General features: G+C 37.9%; 1 protein-coding gene across 5 annotated transcripts in view; it reads right to left on the reverse strand.

Annotated features, from left to right (window-relative positions):
- Nucleotides 1–606: 606 nt before the first annotated feature.
- The window catches only part of FAM120A (family with sequence similarity 120A), a 55,573-nt gene continuing 38,480 nt past the window's right edge, over nt 607–17,699 (reverse strand). For 2 of the 5 annotated variants that reach the window (XM_042806976.1, XM_042806975.1), the window contains exons 12-18: nt 17,127–17,241; nt 13,104–13,313; nt 11,756–11,939; nt 10,674–10,811; nt 9,055–9,196; nt 5,237–5,333; nt 607–2,511 (exon numbers count right to left, since the gene is read on the reverse strand). In XM_042806976.1, the coding sequence (XP_042662910.1) occupies nt 2,200–2,511; nt 5,237–5,333; nt 9,055–9,196; nt 10,674–10,811; nt 11,756–11,939; nt 13,104–13,313; nt 17,127–17,241 (1,198 nt within the window). In that variant the 3' untranslated portion in view covers nt 607–2,199. Of the gene's footprint in view, nt 2,512–5,236; nt 5,334–9,054; nt 9,197–10,673; nt 10,821–11,755; nt 11,940–13,103; nt 13,314–17,126; nt 17,242–17,699 lie in introns of all 5 variants that reach the window. The other 3 variants (XM_042806974.1, XM_042806973.1, XM_042806977.1) reach the window with 2 other exon arrangements.

A 17,699-nucleotide genomic window follows, 5' to 3' on the forward strand; every position in this document is an offset into this window, starting at 1 on the left:
ACTCCTGTCGACACAACACGAGATCAAAACCGCTCAGGGCAAACCCGTTTTTAACAACCTGTGTCAGGCACTGGAGTAAAGAGATGAACATTCAGATAGAGGCAGCAGACAATAAGGGCGTGCCCAGACAAAAAATTCTCTCCTGCTATCAACCAAGGTATAAATTTCTCACTCCTGATGTTATGTCAGTATGATCCATGAGCTAGAGAAAACTCCTGCATAATGAAATAATTTATTCTCAGCCACGAGGAGCTAAGATACAGGCATGGTCGATCATCTTGTATTTCAAACCCTGCAAGCACCTGTGGTTGGTCTTTTTCTTCTTTAAACAACTGCCTCTGTTAGTTTTGTCTTACTTGCATCTTACTAACCACCTAGTACTTAAACGTCAACATCTGAAGTGGCTGCATAAAATAAAAAGGCCATGACTCCAATCCAGGGCGGAATCCCCCAACAGCAGCAACATGTAAAGGCTGAGTTTTCCTTCTCTGTCTTTCAGGAGGACACCATGTAGGCTGCTAACTCAATCACTTTATTTGGGCATAGGAAAACTTTTATTTACAACATGTTAATTAAAAAAATATTTGACAAAAAAGGCATACAGTATTTTATACTAAAAGAATAAAGATTTTTATTAAGCACTGTAAGTTGCATTCAATAGCCTTCAAATACACCACACCACAATCCATCTACAACCAATCAAACCCAACAGTAGTTCATTCTTGCACAATCCATGAGTTGGGGCAGAACTCCCTTCAACTTACATTAAGATACCTACTTAGCTCTTGCGGGCAGGGAATGGGGAATTACACCTCATTTCTGATCACTAATGTGTGATGAAGAGCATCAGGAGAATTATATGAAAACGAATATAAAGAAATGATTCTGATTTTGAAGTACATTAAGTTTGGAAACACTAACAAAAACATCAAAATGATACAGGTATATTTGCTTATACTAAATTCTTGATGGGAAAGTTCTCAAGAACAAGCCATTTGTTTCCTGCTACAGAAGGGGGGTACTTTTTTTTTTTTTGAAGATCAAAGCTTTTTTTTTTTTTTGTTTTTCACAGAATTTCATATTTGCTAATATGAAGGCATAAAACAGCAACAGAGAACAATAATGCATACAGCAATGAGTACACCAGGGTAACGTTGATATTCAAAACGGCTAGATAATTTTTTTTTTTTAAGTTTTAGAATAAATGCAACAGAGGTCAATAATCACAAAATTTTAAGGTTAGAGCAAGATCAGTCAATGACTAAACATAGTTAACATCTTTTATAGGACTATTACTGATTATTAGCTTTTTGTTTTGCAAATGGGCACAGTACTTGTAAGAATGGAAGAAAGAGGACAATAACATGCATAATATTAACTACACACTTTAAAAATTATGAACCATGCAGAAGTTTAGCTCAAATAGTAGTACTAATGGTCTACGTCTGATTCAAAACCACATAGTTCATTGATCACGGATGCATGGTATTAGTCACAAAAAGTTTCAGAACACATTGTGTTTATTTTGAAAGGTCATTTGCATCTTCTATGATTTCAAGTTTATCTCCATTTAACTTGCTTGTAAAGTATGTATGATGTATATTTAAAAATCAGCAGAACTGCAATATTACTCTATAATTTTTAGTTTCGATAGTTTGCATATTTTAACACAAAAGAACCACATCAACGGTGATGAAATTTAAGAAAGAAAAAACTGTGGTTGTGCCTTTTTCCCCCCATAATCATGAAATCAAAGCCTTAAAGAAAGCTTTATTGTGACACAGTAATGCAAAATCAAATATAATGGCATACATATGGTGCCAAGTACTAAAAATTATATTTTAAGCTATATATACTTAAAGACTGCCAAAATTTGTTTTCTTTATATTTCAAAAAACAAAACTACAAGCTTTTGTCATAACCAGTTTAAACTTTACGTATACTTCATTTTAAGTGCGGGAGTCAAATGCTCTTCATTCTCTTTCTTTTTTGTTTTATTGTAGCATTTTGACTACAACTGGTTAAAACTAAAAATGTGTTGTTTAAATCTCTGACATCAAAGAGGGATCCGAATTTCCAAAGTCCTCATTTTTCTCTTACGGAAAGGAAAAAATGTACGTAACTGTAGGCTCTCTTTCTTTCCAGATATTCCTAATCCTGACCCTTCCCAACATCCTTCACCCTCTATAAAAAATAAGTTTACTCTTCTTTTTTTAAGACAGTGGCCTCAAGAGTATCATCTTTATGGCAAACACTGTCTGCATTTAGTGCATTTAAGTGAGGATTTGTATTGCACATTTTAGAGTCATTACTCAAGGCACTTTCAGACTGATTGGAAGCCCTGATGTCTCCTGTATTCCCATTCATCTGGGAAGCTGGTTTTTCCTCATTCACAACTCCATTTTCAGCCAGGGATCCATCTGAAGACACAACTGAGGATTTAGATTCCTCTGATTTTGACTTAAGTTCTTTGGCTACTTCTTCTGCTGAAGCAGCATAAGGAGGTTTGCCCTATTTTTTAAAAAAAGAAGAGAATTACTGAAGAACCACCGCTATATATTTACAATGTTACAATAACACTATTAATAGGCAGCATGCAGTGTGCAGAAGTATCACAAGCGAATACTGAATATTATGTACTGCTGAGATAAGAAGTGGCACACAAAATAAACAGCACAGCACAGACAAGAAAGGATTTTCAGTACTTCTGAGTGCCTTCAAGCCATGCCTTCTGATGCTCCTGCAGTAAAAAGCCCTTTCTAACTCTGATGCTTCAGTTATTTCACACTGTAAGAGCTACTTAAGTGTCTGGAAACACCAAAACTGAAAATCAATATACAGCTTAACTCTGCTTCTCGGTTCATATACATTATAGTTTAATGACATGATTACATGTTATTCAAATACAAACCAAAACTTTTTTCAGACAATTTTTAAAGAAGTGCAAAAGTACCATGCAATATTATCTATACTAGTCTATATGCTCCTGAGATTAGGAAAGCGGCTTCATACAAAAAGCATATAGTAGAATCTTACAAGACTGAGTATAACAGTAAAAAACAGATTTATGCAGCATTAGAACATATACTTAGTTTTCAAGTATCTGCAACAATGAATCTTAGCGTTCCAGAAACATAATAGGCTTTAAACAACAAACCAAAGTAAGTAGGTTGGGTTGCTAAGAAGCAACATACTTATCTGTCACACTGTTAAAGTCAAGTGCTAAGAAATGACTTAAGAGACGACATCTTATACATCTCAAACAGCAGCAAACAGTTTCATAGTGTAAGAATCTTAATTTTTCCATACTAGAAACAGCATGGTTAGTACTTTTCTGAATTGCTGAAAGATTTTGCAGGTGAGTAAGAACTGTTGTTCTCTAGCATCAGGATCACAAACCCTTTTATCCAACTACAAAAAATTCTTCAGTAAGATTGCATAGGTCTATGACTGGCGTATGAGGACAGTGAATATTTATCACACGTGCGTAAATGTGCTTCTTTACAGGCTTTACTGAGTGTTAAGTTTTAGGTTAAACATAAACATATGCTTTTGTTTCTTTCCAGATGGAGAGTGAAAGGTTTGATCTTGCAAAAAAATAGGCGTGTCTTATGTCTGATAAACACAAGTTGCTTATTTCAATCGGATTCTCCAATCTTTCTTCACATCTCCTCATAAGGAGTATCAATAAAGCCACCGTGGGGAGGATCCTACTTGGTGGACATACGCGTGTCTCAGTCTGGCCCCGCACAGGCGCTTTCCCTAACGGCCCAGGTTTGTAACACAGGGAAGTACCCTGTTGCCAGCTGGCCTCAACTGGGTATCAAAATCTACCTGTTATGCACTACATTTCCCAGGTTCTCCCTGTCACATGCCTTTCAATTCACCTTTTTTCTTTTCCTGTAAAAGGAACATATACCAGAGTGACTAGTGACTGACGACCGTAAAATCCAATGAGCTCAGGAACAGTCAAGAGAAAATGCTGTTTATCTTTCTTCTCCCTATCACAGGCACAATTTTAGACCCAGATCCTTGTGATCACAAGTGTTTACCACCCAAATTACGTATCATTCATAAAAGAGTGAATACCCAAACTTGCTGACTGTCACCTACAGGTACTATCTGAACTACATTTACGTATGTAAACCTGCAGTAACGTCGGAATCTTTGGGAGCTCCTTCTCAGGACTTCCTTTATTTCATAGGTTAAGGTACTTGGAAATCAGATACTGTATAATTAACATAGTGGTGGTTTCTCTTCTATTTGAAGTAAAAGATGTAAAGGTACATCTGTAGACCTATATAATCCGTGTACACAGAAATAAGAGTATTTGAATTTTTACACCTAGAACACAGCAAGTTTTACTTGAAGTTAATAGTTGCTTCATTATCCACCAGAGAACATTCCTTCTCTTACTGTCTGGTATCTGCAAACAGCCCCCTACTCTTACATACTAATGTCTCCATGACAAATTGCACATCCATATGACATTTATTGTGGAAGTTTTCCACCTATTTACTACCCACTCATCCATTACCATTGGCACTTGCATCAACATTCAAAACTGCATAGCAGCAAGAACAATGGAAAAGGGAGGAAAACAGAACTCTGAAGAAATTGGCATTTAATACAAACCAGCAGTTTGCTTCAGCTATATATAAAGGATCCATGGAAAAGACAAAACATGAGCCACAGATACTTCATACATTGTCACTGAAAATGAAACTGCGTGCTCACGGGGGCAAAGACTGGTCTGTTGTTACCTAGAAGTTTAGAGTAAGTTCTTATATTTGGAGCCATGTAGCAGCAAAGAACCTTCTACTGCTACTTTTTCTTCATGAGGTTGGACCATGGTCCCAGAAAAGAAACTGGGAAAGAGTGGGGACAGGAACAGAGACGGCTAATTTGTGTCAGCTTTGTATTTCTCCCATTTTCCTACATTTTCTTCTACTCCCACAGCTGGTTAGAGCTGTGTAGGCACAGCCTTCATATCAAAATACATTTTTCCACATCTGTCTTTATAACCGAAGTTTGCTTATAAGTGAGATGAAATGCTACCCTGTCATCCATCACTGGTTGTGCAGCTTACAGCTTCAACACGTAGGCAAGATCATTCATTGTAAGAAACACTTCTACGTTTTAAAGTTGTGCTTGTCAGTATTAGCTGGTCTGGAAGTCCACACCATATTAGCCTGTAAACTAGAGTGTTTTGAAGTCAGGCACAGGGCATTATTACCTGAATTGCTCCCTGGCTTTTATAACCTCTCCCATAGTACCTTCCGCCTCTTCCAAAAGTTCTTATCACTGGAGTGGAAATAACTCCTCTAGGACGACTGTAAATTTTGAGGAAAAGGAAGAAAGAAAAATATTTATCAGCTTTGTTTAAAACTACTTTAGATTTTATTTTGCTGGAAGATTTTTTCTTTTAGCTTTATTGGCTTGTGACGAACATTTACATTTCTTTAAAGAAGCAATATGACTAATTCAGAATTACAGGGTTTTACAGCTTTCAAGTGTATGAAGCCTAACAAACCTTTTGTTTTTGTAGCAATAGAATCACTATTTCTGTATTTTTTCTAGACAAACAATAAATGAGTACTTTCAAGCTTTGCAGAAACATTTTCAAAGTGTCAAATTATCCTTACGGTGCTTTAAAAACAGAGCTCAAAATACTTTCACCTTAGAAAAATATGCAAGCAATTTGAACTATTTATAAGGCCATTTCTCTCATTTAATAATGCTTCCCACGTATAAACATGCTAGACAGACAAAATCAGATAACAGAAAGGAAGGTGAAATACAAAATTGCTTCAGTTTTGATGGGAGAATACAAAATTGTCAAAGAACCCAAGTGAAAAAAGGAGGCTTCAGCCATATCTGACATGTAGCAATTTATCAAGTTTGGATGCTTTCACATGGAGGTTTCCAACCAGGGCACATCAGGTAGTTGCTTTTTTATTTGATTCAATAAAGACTAGATCAGATCAAAACAAACTTTCACTCAGCTAAAACTATTTTAATGCCATCAACTGTAGAAACTCAACTTCCTTATCATCATGCCAAGGACTACTACTCATCTAAAAATTATTTTTGTTTCCTCTACTGAAAATACGTGATCTCTCTGCTTTTCCTCCAAATCCCCTGCCCAACAGCCAGAGGTTCCAGCATCAAGACTGACCCCTCCCCAAAGCTGGCATAGAGCAGCCAGGTGCTGCTCATGTCCAGGCCTGGATCCAGCCCAGTTTCTAATCTGCATGGGCTGCAATTACCCAGTTTGCCATTCTGGCAACAAATGACAGCTGCAATTCAATTGGATCTCATTTTCTGCATACCTGACAGTTCCCATAGGACACCAAGGTCTGTGAGCTGTATGAAAAACCACCTGAAGAGAAGGTAAGCTTTTCTGTAGTACACCTACTTCGTCTGCCACTGTGCTGCAAAACTGAGCTACGTGGAACTGACTCAGTGGAGCAACACTGATCGGTGCCATGCAAGTCTTTTCATACACACTGCAAATTCCCACATTGAGCAGTAAGAATACTGGGATTTAAAAGCAACAGCAAAGACTAGAGGAAAGCGCTGTTTTATATTTGAGTAACACTCACTGTATTCTTTCTAAAGATTTTAACAGGGCCCACCTATCCCATCTGCTATTTTTTTTTTTTACAAGGTGAAAGGGTGCCCTTGAAAGAGCTAGGTAAGATTTTTCTTGCTCAGAAAACCACACTAAATACATTGATACAAAGTCAATAAAAAGCAGCTGGGATCATTTCACAAAATAAGAACAACACCCAAGTTCAGTGTTGCACAGAGACACGAGACAATGGTGTAAACAAGGCTGACATGATGCCCTCTGCTGAAACAGATAAAAAGTTAAATAGAAGTGTGCAGGACTAGGTGATAAATTGCAGACAATGCACAGTGCACCTCCCTAGTACTGTTCTTTAGTAGGAAACAGCACCTGACAATAAGGACCCCAATCTTTAAAGTGCCTGACTTTAGACAGAACTTTAACAGGTTTTCCAACTAGATTTTTCTTTTTAGTATCAGCTGATACAAACAGATAAGCTGCCTGCAATAGATCTTCCCTCTGACTAGTTCTAGTAACTCTATATGCAAAGAATTTAACATCAGTTATGATTTGATGGAGACAGGAAGATGTGGCATTCACAGTCCTTCTGAGGTAACAACTTGCACTCAAAGCTAACTGCCCACAGATAGTGCCTCCAACAATGAAAATGTCAGATATTTTATCTCCTAACTCAAAAGCTACTACTGGAGAATAGTATTTTTCTGTCATAAAGGTACTCACAGGAACAGTAACACCCTTTCAGTGATTTGAGCACTTCCCAGATAAGGAAGACTCTCAGTTTAGGACTCGCCAGTGTTAGTTCTCGACTACTGATGTTTTGCATGAATTAATGTATTTGTTCCTTCAGAAAATGGAGGAACTGCTATTCTGTGAAGGAAGTCAATGGTATATATAAATGTAAGCCAGATCAGAGCCTGAAGGTGTCTCCACATCATCACTTAGGGTGCCTCAGTCTGACAGCAGTCTTTGAGTAATACACTACAAATTACCTGGACATTTTCCACAAACTATACTGCAGTCAGTGTATTTAACCGAAAAAAAAGTAACAAGTTCTGCAGTAAGCCAGATTCTTCCGTTCAAGGATCTTCATGAAAAACAAAACTTATGATCACACACTACCCTCATTTGACTGGTAAAAAAATATTATTTTGTCCACTGAAACTAAGGAGTAAGATTATAATATCCAAAGGAGTCTACTGCCTCGTCACACACCTTGAATTATTCCCCTGGCCTCCAGCTGCTACTCTGGAAGAGCACAGCTGTCCCACAGACTCTGCTAGCTTGCACAGTTAGCTGACAGTTGTCTGAAGTGTCTAAACCAACACTGGATGCTTATGTTTTGGCAACTGAACCTCATTCTAGAGAATAAAATGTTCCTACTGGAATTTGCTGCCCTCAGAGTGTCATGTCTGCTCTTATACCAATACTATTTGCTGCTGCTCAACTTTTCAATCTTTGTTTCTGCTGTTCTTACCTCTCCCCGTACCCACACCAGCAGCTCTCGCTTCTCTCCCTGCTCCCAGTCTCCCAGGGCTTCAGATCCAATCATTTCCTTACTCAGTCCAACTAGACAGGCATTCTAACAGCTCCTGCTGAATTTAGCACTATGCTTTATAGTGCATATTTGATTAAACTAATGGATGGAGAGGAATTAATGCAGTTCAGACTTATTCTGTCAGCTTGCTGCTTCCTAGCTCAAGATGGCATAAATACACCTACTTTACTCCCTTCCCTTAATACAGTTAAAGACAGTCATAATATATAAATCACATTAATTTGGGATTGTCTCCTGTAATAGATACAATCTTAATTAAAGATGATAGACAGTTCTGTAAGGCACAGAACTATGAAGCCTATAGAAAAAAATATAGTCTTAAAAGTAAAGGACTAGATATTGTTGTTATAAGGTATTTCTTTTTCAGAAACGTTGTGCACCTGTAATTTCAGCTGTAGTGAAGAACTGAAGAAATTAATATTCTTGTAAGAACATCTCCCATCATGACTGTAGCAAAGAACTATTAAGCTTAGAAATGTCCTTCAGGTGTTTTCTCCTTCACAGAAGTAGTACATAATGAAGTTATTGAAAATTTTATCATACTTCTTAAGAAATGTTCTACCATGACAAAGAAAGTAATTAAGTGCTGTGATAATTTTGATTTGGTATACTGTATTGATTCCAGGTAAGAGGAAGCCTCCAAGTCATTTCCTCATGCAAAACAATCCAGTGTGTGTGTGTATATATCTCGCTCTATATATGCTTATATTCATCTGAATAACTGATTAAAAACATCTTAAAATGAATGTAAAAGTTTTTCTTGAATATTTAGTGGGTATAATTTACCTAATGTGTCCTAAAATGTGTTGTATGCAGTTTCTGATGCCTCTAACTTCTCCCTGTTTTACTTTTTTTCCCCACTGATTAAATTAGTTATGAAAAGTACATTCCACAAGGCTGCACTTACCCTCTCGCTGGTCCTCCCACAGAAACGACCTGCAGAGGAAATGGCCCTCTACCCCCTCGTCCACGTCTGCTTCCAGCCCAATGGCCGACTACAGTGCCGGCAATTTCAAGTTTCCCTCCCTGAGAAGGAATAGGTTGGACTCCTGCACATAAAAGCAAAACCAAACCTTGATCTTCACAATCATAAGATTGAAGTTACGAATGAAAACTGGTTCATCGAAATTTTACTACATATACAGTCTCCTCTCTTGATACTGGGAGATTATTTCTCATTTGGTGGTCTTTCAGAAGTACTGTAACCCGAAGAGTCTTTCTTTCCCCCCCTTTAAAAAAATAGATACGAATTCTGAAAAGAAAAATGATCTTACATGAGTACTTCAATTTCAGCAATTCAAAACATACTTTAGATAAGCATTAAGAAACTCATGTGAAATTTTACAAGCTATTGAAAGATTATTTTCTTTTCCTGCATTCCTAATGAAGGAGTAACTTTTGCAGGCTTAAAGGCACCGAATATCAGCGTAAGACACATAGATTATACTTGTTATAAACAACTTACTAGGCAGAATTATCTATACTAACATTAAGTTGTTATCCAAGCATAACATTTAAATTGATCTGAGTGTAAAAGGTAGGTTTATCCTTCCCCTACCAAGAAAGCAGCTAAAACTGCAATTGTCTAAAATATTAATGTATCTTCTATTCAAGTTCCTCCTATCTTTACACCTGTGTTTTGTCCTTAAAAATCAACTCTGGGGCATAACACGTATTTCAAGAAATCTAGGTAAGTGCAACTGAGCCAGATGTTACTGGTAAGACCATCAGCACTGAAAGGGTTACAAAACACAGCATTTATGCAGACACAATTAGTCTTCAAATGTTAATAGGCTAGGAACTAAACTACTGATTAAATCTGAAAAGGTTCACGTTTCCCTGTACAAGTCTTTCAGCTTCAAATGCATGTTGCTTACAGGGGCAAAGTTATTCACACAATGAAGCATTCAAGGCATGTTGTCTCTTAGGATAAAAGCTTAGAGGCTGGAAAGAACAGCTAAATATATGGAAGAATTTTACCCTAAACAGGGGATTGGACTTAACAGGTTTCCACTGTTCCCACCTTGTACAGGAGATGAGCAACAGGCACTCAGGTAGATAAGTAAATCTCACACCTGTGTCCATGCCAAAAAGAACGGGTGAGCAGTAACACCGAGGTCAGCCATTTCTATGTTGGGTTGTTTAAGCAAAAAGCTCAACTGCCCCCGAATTTCAGATGTAACTGTTAATACAGTCAAGCAAAGTTCAGCTGATTACAGATTCCACCCTTGCATTTTGAAGCACAGGAGAGAGACTGTCTCGTTAGGTTTCACAGCTATCCTGTGTTTGGAGGAGGATTTCTAGGCATGAGAGAGGCTGGCGCCGAGAGGGCTTGTGGCAGGGACCTGGGGAGAGCGCCTGGGAGAGCAGAGCAGACAGCAGCCTGGGCAGGCTCTAGAGAGGGAGAGCCGAGACAGTTAGGGAGAAAGGGGGATCGGCAGTCAGTAGGAAAGCCTCAGACCAAACCGTACAGTGAAGGAAGCCGTTGCCAGAAGCTCTAAGAAAAGGGGGTTTGGGTATAATTACCGCCCTGAAACTTGCTAGTCCTGTTGCTGTCATTGCCAGAGAAGGCTCCGGAGTGTCCTGCCGCTGCTGCCACTCGGAAGGCCCGATAAGCGCCTGTGGCTACTGTTTCCCCATAAGGGCCTCCGAAGCCATAGACTCCTGTTAGACCCAGGGTAAAGAAAGACAGGGGAAAAGCTGTGAGGGGGCCATGCATCTGGGAAGGCCCCTAGCAGAGACGCTGCTGCCTCCTTCCACCCTTCCGGAGTCAGCAGGGAGGGCTGTGCTCCTGCAGGTGATGCTGCACGGGAGCAAGCCACCACCAAAGAAGCCCTGGCCAAAGATGTCCTGCTGCCATAGCGAGCACAGCGTCTCTCTCTTATCCAAATAGCAGGCCTTTCACCCGGGTTTGCAATGGGCATCCAGACTTCTATGGCATAATGAGGCACTGTAAAGGCCTGTGACAATTTTTTGGCAATGAGCTCCAATGGCTACAGTTGTGGCACCCCAAGAACTTCTTGCTCCCAATGTCCAGTATCAAAACATCTATGGGCCTTGGTACCAGAGAGATTTTGAGAAAGTGAGTAATTCTAGAAACAGCCTGGAATGGTTGTATCAGTATTTACACTCAAGGGTGCCAATGGTTAAATGACTGTAGCAAAATAGAGAGGGGTAGGGAGGAGGAAAGGTTGTCTTCAATCCTGACAGTTAAACTATGTCCATTGATTTAGGCACTCTTAATATTTATAAATATAAACATTTTAAAGCAATGTACAGTGCAAATAAGAGCCTTTTTGTATCATCCACTGTTGATCCATTCCTCTTTTTTTCTACTTCATACAATAACAGTAAAAATATTTTGATCTGGCAGAGTTACTAAAATTCCTGATGGAAATACACAGCAGTACAACACATTCCATATTGCCAGGCTATGGCTAATAAAAGTAACAACAAAATACAGTGATTGGCACATAACACATGCCAACTATTTGCTTTTATGTATTTTTCCTATGAAATTAAACAGGCAAGTCAGTTTGTAGTTTGGGGAATGCGAAAGACAAGGTGATGCTTCACACCATGTTTTGTGCTGCTGTCCCATTACTTACCAGCAAAGCCTCTCCCCCTGCCCTGAGGTGGTGGGACTGGCCCAAAGTGTCGAGGATACATAGAAGCTGGATAGAAAGGCATGGCAGGTGGAGGTGGGAAAGGGAGAGGATGGTTCTGCCTGGAGAAATTTAATCCTTCTAGGATGCTCTGACGCATCTTTTCAACCTTGGCTGCCTGCTCAGCCTATGAATAAACAGATCACAGAGAGATGTTAAAATTTTGATTTCAGTTGTAGAAAGCTACATTTACACAATAAATTCAAAGAAGAAAGCAAAATAATACAAGAGTAGATAACTATTGCAAACAACTTCCATAAAGCTAGCTAGAAAATTACAATAACCTGTCTTGCATACCTACTAATAGTTCAATGATATTCAAATTGTTCACACAAAAATCTTTACGTATTGGTAGAGAGAAGGGAGTCTAAATACTAAGACAGTTTAGAAGTTGGTAACACGGAAACAGTTTAGAAGTTAAAAAGGGTTTTCCAGAAAAGAACTGAGAAACCTCTGTCTACAGCCTCCTGAAAACTTAATGCAGCCCTTTACTTCAAACAGAATAATCATCATAAACCTGGACTGCAAAAAGACAGTTTACGTAAACAGGCTAAAGCATGCCTGGAGGCTAACAAGCCTGACAGGGACCACAGCCACCATCAATATTTAATCTATGATCAGCTTCCTTCGAGTCAGAAATAAGAGGAGGTAAGCTGTTTTATTAAGATTTCATACCTCCCCAAAAGGTAAAAAGTTTTGGTCATTCAGGAAACTGTTGATTTTTACCAGTTTCCTGTTTTTATAGTCAGATGCTAACTTTGCATGATTTGGGTACAATAAAAAGAACTAATTTTTCTCTATTTTAATATGGTTGTAAGAAGTGTCAGAAGATTTTGAGCTTAAGGACCATAAGAATGACTTTACAGTCTGTAAAATAAGTTAGAAATCACAAATTTTCTTTCACTGTAAAACCATTGCAGATTAGTCCTTTGTGGCAGTCTTGTGAGCTTGACACAAAAAGACAGTACTTGAACAAACGAGCAGAGATAGTTTTCAACTTAGTTGTTCATTACATCACAATTACATTCAAGTTTCTGTTTCCAGAGAGAAAAAGAGTGAATTAAAATTTATGCCAATTTACTTTTTCTGGATCTACCAAAATGCCATCTCAAATCATCAACAAGAGATAGGACAGTAAGCAGAACTGAAAAATACCTATTAGCCATTTACCACACATTTGTCTTTTAAAAGTAGAGATGATACATGAAATAAATGACTGATAAACCAACCACGTCTAACACTTCTGAAAATCTGGCATATCTGAGACTGTCACACTTCTGAAGCTACACACCTGACCATCACAGAGGTCAATGAGCGGAACTTTCTCCCGGCTTGCTTTGATGAGCTTGGTCTGGAATAATTTTCCATCAAAATACATCCATGGACAGCAGTGCTCCCATGGAATTGGCTGTCCACAAGCATCATTTGCAAAAAGCGCCATATCGACACCACTCATAAATAAAGCAGACAGCTGAATTCCTCGGGGATCGAGATTCTCAATCTGTTTTAAAAAAATTATAAATTCAGTAAGGTAATAACGAGATCTAATTCAAAGCTATTCCAGTGGTTACATTACTTTCAGAACTATTGAACAGAGAGACATTAAAAGGTTGTCCAGACTTTTTGCATGTAACTGCCAGTTTGACTAGAAAAATGCACCAGAATCTATCACCTGTATATGCAAAACTGCAGTACTCAGGAAGGCTGTTGTTTCCATCCATCCACGCGAGGTGAGAGATAAAACCAAAACCCTCTTATTTTCCCAACAACAAAGCACAGGAAATTATTTCTAATATTTTAATGTTTTACCTCAATTCATATAAAGAAGTACAAAGTTTTAAATAAAATACTCATCTTTAATTTGTGGCATGTGGTGTCTAAAATGTATGACATACTTTAGGTGCATTTAGATCACTGATAAATATGCAGTACAAAGTTTTTCAAACAATGCTAAAGCATGTTATAGCAAGGAAAAGCTTTAAAGACACAGCAAATTAGGAGTAGAAAATGTAATTAAAAAATTTATTTCAAATAATCTTGTGCTTCTGAGATATCCCGGAGAAAGTTTCAGGAATGAGCTCAATCTTCGCGCTCAGTTTTTCTTCCCATGTATCACATTTCCCTTCCAACTCCTTTGTAATGGATTTTATATCAGCTTGATTCAAGACTTTGCTGTTAGAATGCATCTCTTATTAATGAATTAATGTTTACGCATACAACAGCTTTATTTAGGATGCAGGATAGATACACAAAGGTAGAATTAAATAGGGAATTATAGCTGGTGGTGGAAGCAAAAGGGATTTGCTTGCAGCAAATATATTTTTAGCTCTGGCATAAGAAAATATCACTACTAGCGTTCTTTAAAATACTTTGAAAATATCAGCCCTTTCTTGGGAACATTTTCAAGACCTTGGTATTAAATTTTAAAATTAAACTACATTACCTTCCTTATGCATAGGCAACCTTTACAATCCAAAAGACTATCCAGATCATTTTGCAGATATGCAGCTGTATTCAAACTCAGCTGCTCTTTCTGACTTCAACAAAAGGGGAAGCAGCTGCTTCACAGGAAGACAGTAACAGCACTGCATGAAATACTCCATCTTTCAGTTAACCAACATATATTATAGAAATGATCCATATTACTTTTCAAGTAAGATTTAAAAATTAAAATCAGAGAACATTTTCTATTAAACAAAAATATTGTATGCTGTTTATCACTTGCCTTGTCTCTGCCTTTCATTTTGTGCTGGAATGGAAAAAATATTTTCTCTGCGAATTCCTTTCTTAGACTTCCAAGACCATCAGTTTTCAGTGGGGTTTCCTCCTCTTTGCATTAAATCTTAAGATAGAGGCAAGACTTTGATAACTTTTATAGATACTTTTGCCAAAATCTCTACCCCTAGATGCTATTTATTTATTGTGTTGTGTTTTGAAAATGGACACTGAAGACTGAGCAGCTGATACACTGCTATTCTTTGATGCATCCAGCCTTGCATGCAAAACTGTCATTTGAATCTCCATCGATATCCACAGGTACAACCACTCAACTTCAGGAGAGCTTGGAGTCTTGAATCACGCTCTCATGGTTTCCACAAGACTTTAAAAGGCTCTCGGCTATACTCTGACAAGACCAACAATTGTCACCTCAGATGATCTAAGTACATTTATTCTGAACATACAGGGTAACTCATTGCCAGTTCATTCCTTTGGCAAAGGTTGGCCATATGCTTCCCTGAAGACAAAGTACTGCTTTTCCATACAGTGCAGATGACTGTCATCATTTTTGGACCAGAATCTCCGGGGTTCTGAAAGACTCAGCAAGCACACAGGGCTTCCAGCACGAACGTCTACTGAACACCTTGAAAAGGAGTTCCAGCAAGCACCTGAATGATTCTCCTGATGGACAGGATCGACATTTAGGCTGCTTTTAAGGAATTAGCCACAATGAGGAGTACTCAAAAATGCTGTTGTCAGAAGTCTAATATGCTTGTACTCCATGTCAGCAGCAATCCAGTCCTAAGTGCTGAAGCAAACAAGCAGCCTCACATGAACTTATCAGGTGTTCATTATAGCTGTCTTCATCCTGTGTTTCTTCACATCTTTTTCAGAAATGAGGTAAAGGCCAAATAAATGTTTTCCTGTTGGATTTTATTGATTATTTTTGTTGTTGGCACTCATTCTTTGGTAAATGGAAAGAGAATTTTGTTTTTCTTTTAACTCTGCTGTTACAACTGCTAACACATGAATACTCTAATTGCTGTGTGACAAGTTCAAATAGATTCTGAAGTGTATTCAGTTGTTTTCTTCCCCTTAAATTTATTAGTACTTCTATGGCTAAGTGCTGGGTTTGCTCAAGCATATTGATTTGGTTTATAGACTGAGACTGAGAAGTCCTTGCCAGGGTGCTACATGAAGGAATGCAACCTAGATTCTTCTCGTCACCCACAGAAGAGAAATAGCCTCTTGTGAGCTTTGAGAAGGATATTGCAGACTTGGTATGAGTGGCAAAATATTCCTTAGAAAAGCTCAATAACTGAAATCTGCATGAGCTTAATTACTGTTTCTTCTGGGATGCGTGGTGCTAGGATTGCTGCTTTTGTCTGTGCCCCTCTGCAGTGTGTACCTGTGAATGAAGAAACTTGGGAAACAAGTACCTCCCCCTCCTGGCTGATTAAACTAAGGACAGCACATATCCAGGCACTGCTAGGAGCAGAACTGATCAGTAGACTTTCCTGACTTGAGCCCTTCAGTACCTAAAAGACTGTTTGAAATTACTTCTTCAACGTGAGGTTGCATGATGAAGGGGCAATCATCTCACCTCTTTCACTGTGTTGATCATCAATGCATGTGCATTCCCTACACATCCTAATACCTCCTATAGTTTCGAGTTATCAAATACACTATTGGACTTAAGAGATATTATATGGAAAAAAGAGTATCAAAACTATTTCCATTCAGAAAAATATTTGCTTAAAAAAAGGATAAAATTCTTCCATTTTATTCACAGAACTTCATAGTAGGTTCTGAACAAAGGCTGAAGAGCAAACAAGGTAAAAGCAAAATCCAAATCATGTATATTTTAGCTCAAAAGCTAGAAGAGGAAATCTCATTGTGAGCATGTGAAAGTTGAATGGAGAAATCCCCCAGAGTAAGACAATGTTGCACAGATTGATAGGCATTCTGTATCTACAATAGGGACACCACACTAAACAATGCTTACTATCTACCAGTATTTGCTTCATATACTACTACTGCATTAGAAAAAAAAATATAAACTTTGAGATCTTAACTTTTTAAATCCTTAAAATAATTATTTCTACAATTCTGTGAGTATTAATAAACTGTTTTCCCTTTTTTAATCCTGCATTTTTCCATTCACGATTAAGCGAGTCTCTCTCCATTTCTATACTTAGCTGCAAAAAACTTTTGAATGCTGAATCATGAAAAATTACCAGGTTAGTATTTAAAAATAGCCACACAAGGAAGAAGTATATATATATATATTTTTTTTTATAATCTCTTCATGGAAGCACATTTGTTTCAAACTTCAGAGACAATTACTTAAATTGTGAGAAAAGGTTCTGCAGTATAGAATATCTTTAAGATTTTAGTTACCTATCCAACCAGTGAAACAGAGCTCCTCATCAATCTTTGCAACACTTTAAAATACTAAGATTAGTATTTTGGAAAGGATAGGTAGTTATGCAAGGATTTTAGGGAGACAGGCACATACACACACCCACTACAGTTAACAACATGCATCAGCTGGCAATAAATCTCTTAAATTATGAAAGTTACAGTTAGGAATTACCTTGAGTTCCTGAAGCTGGTCAGGTTCATAGAGCTTTGGAGACAATGCTTGGGCAAGAAAAGCATCAAGTTCCTGGCGACGAAGTATACGAACCCCTGGCCACTGTACCATATACCTACAGAAGCAGCCCATAATCATTCAGAAGCTTCCTTTAACAGGTAAATCAAGTGGTATTTTATGTGACCAGAAGTCACCAGAATGCAATAACAAAGCAGTATTTTCTGTTGCCTAGACCTGAATAGTGAAAAAGGCCAACACCCTAAAAATATTTGAAGTTTAAATTTTTTTAAATTCACGTGGAAGAGCTACTAGCTGTGAATCAATTGTGCAAATTCTGATTCCAGTGAAGAAGGGGGAGGACAGGCAGCCAACATAGAATTTAAAACATAAGTGGATTCTGATACATCTAAAAATAAAGTTATATAAAGATTAATGGTCTTTATAAAAAAGACTAATGGTAAAAGGACATTGTGAACATGTTTTCCAGATAACACATTATTCAGAAATTATCTAGCCGGTGAATTTTATGCTCATCTCATCTTACTAAATAACAGTTCCTATATGCGACACATC

This window comes from Tyto alba, unplaced genomic scaffold, assembly GCF_018691265.1.
Source record: "Tyto alba isolate M040663 unplaced genomic scaffold, T.alba_DEE_v4.0 Super-Scaffold_49, whole genome shotgun sequence".
NCBI classification, from domain to species: domain Eukaryota; kingdom Metazoa; phylum Chordata; class Aves; order Strigiformes; family Tytonidae; genus Tyto; species Tyto alba.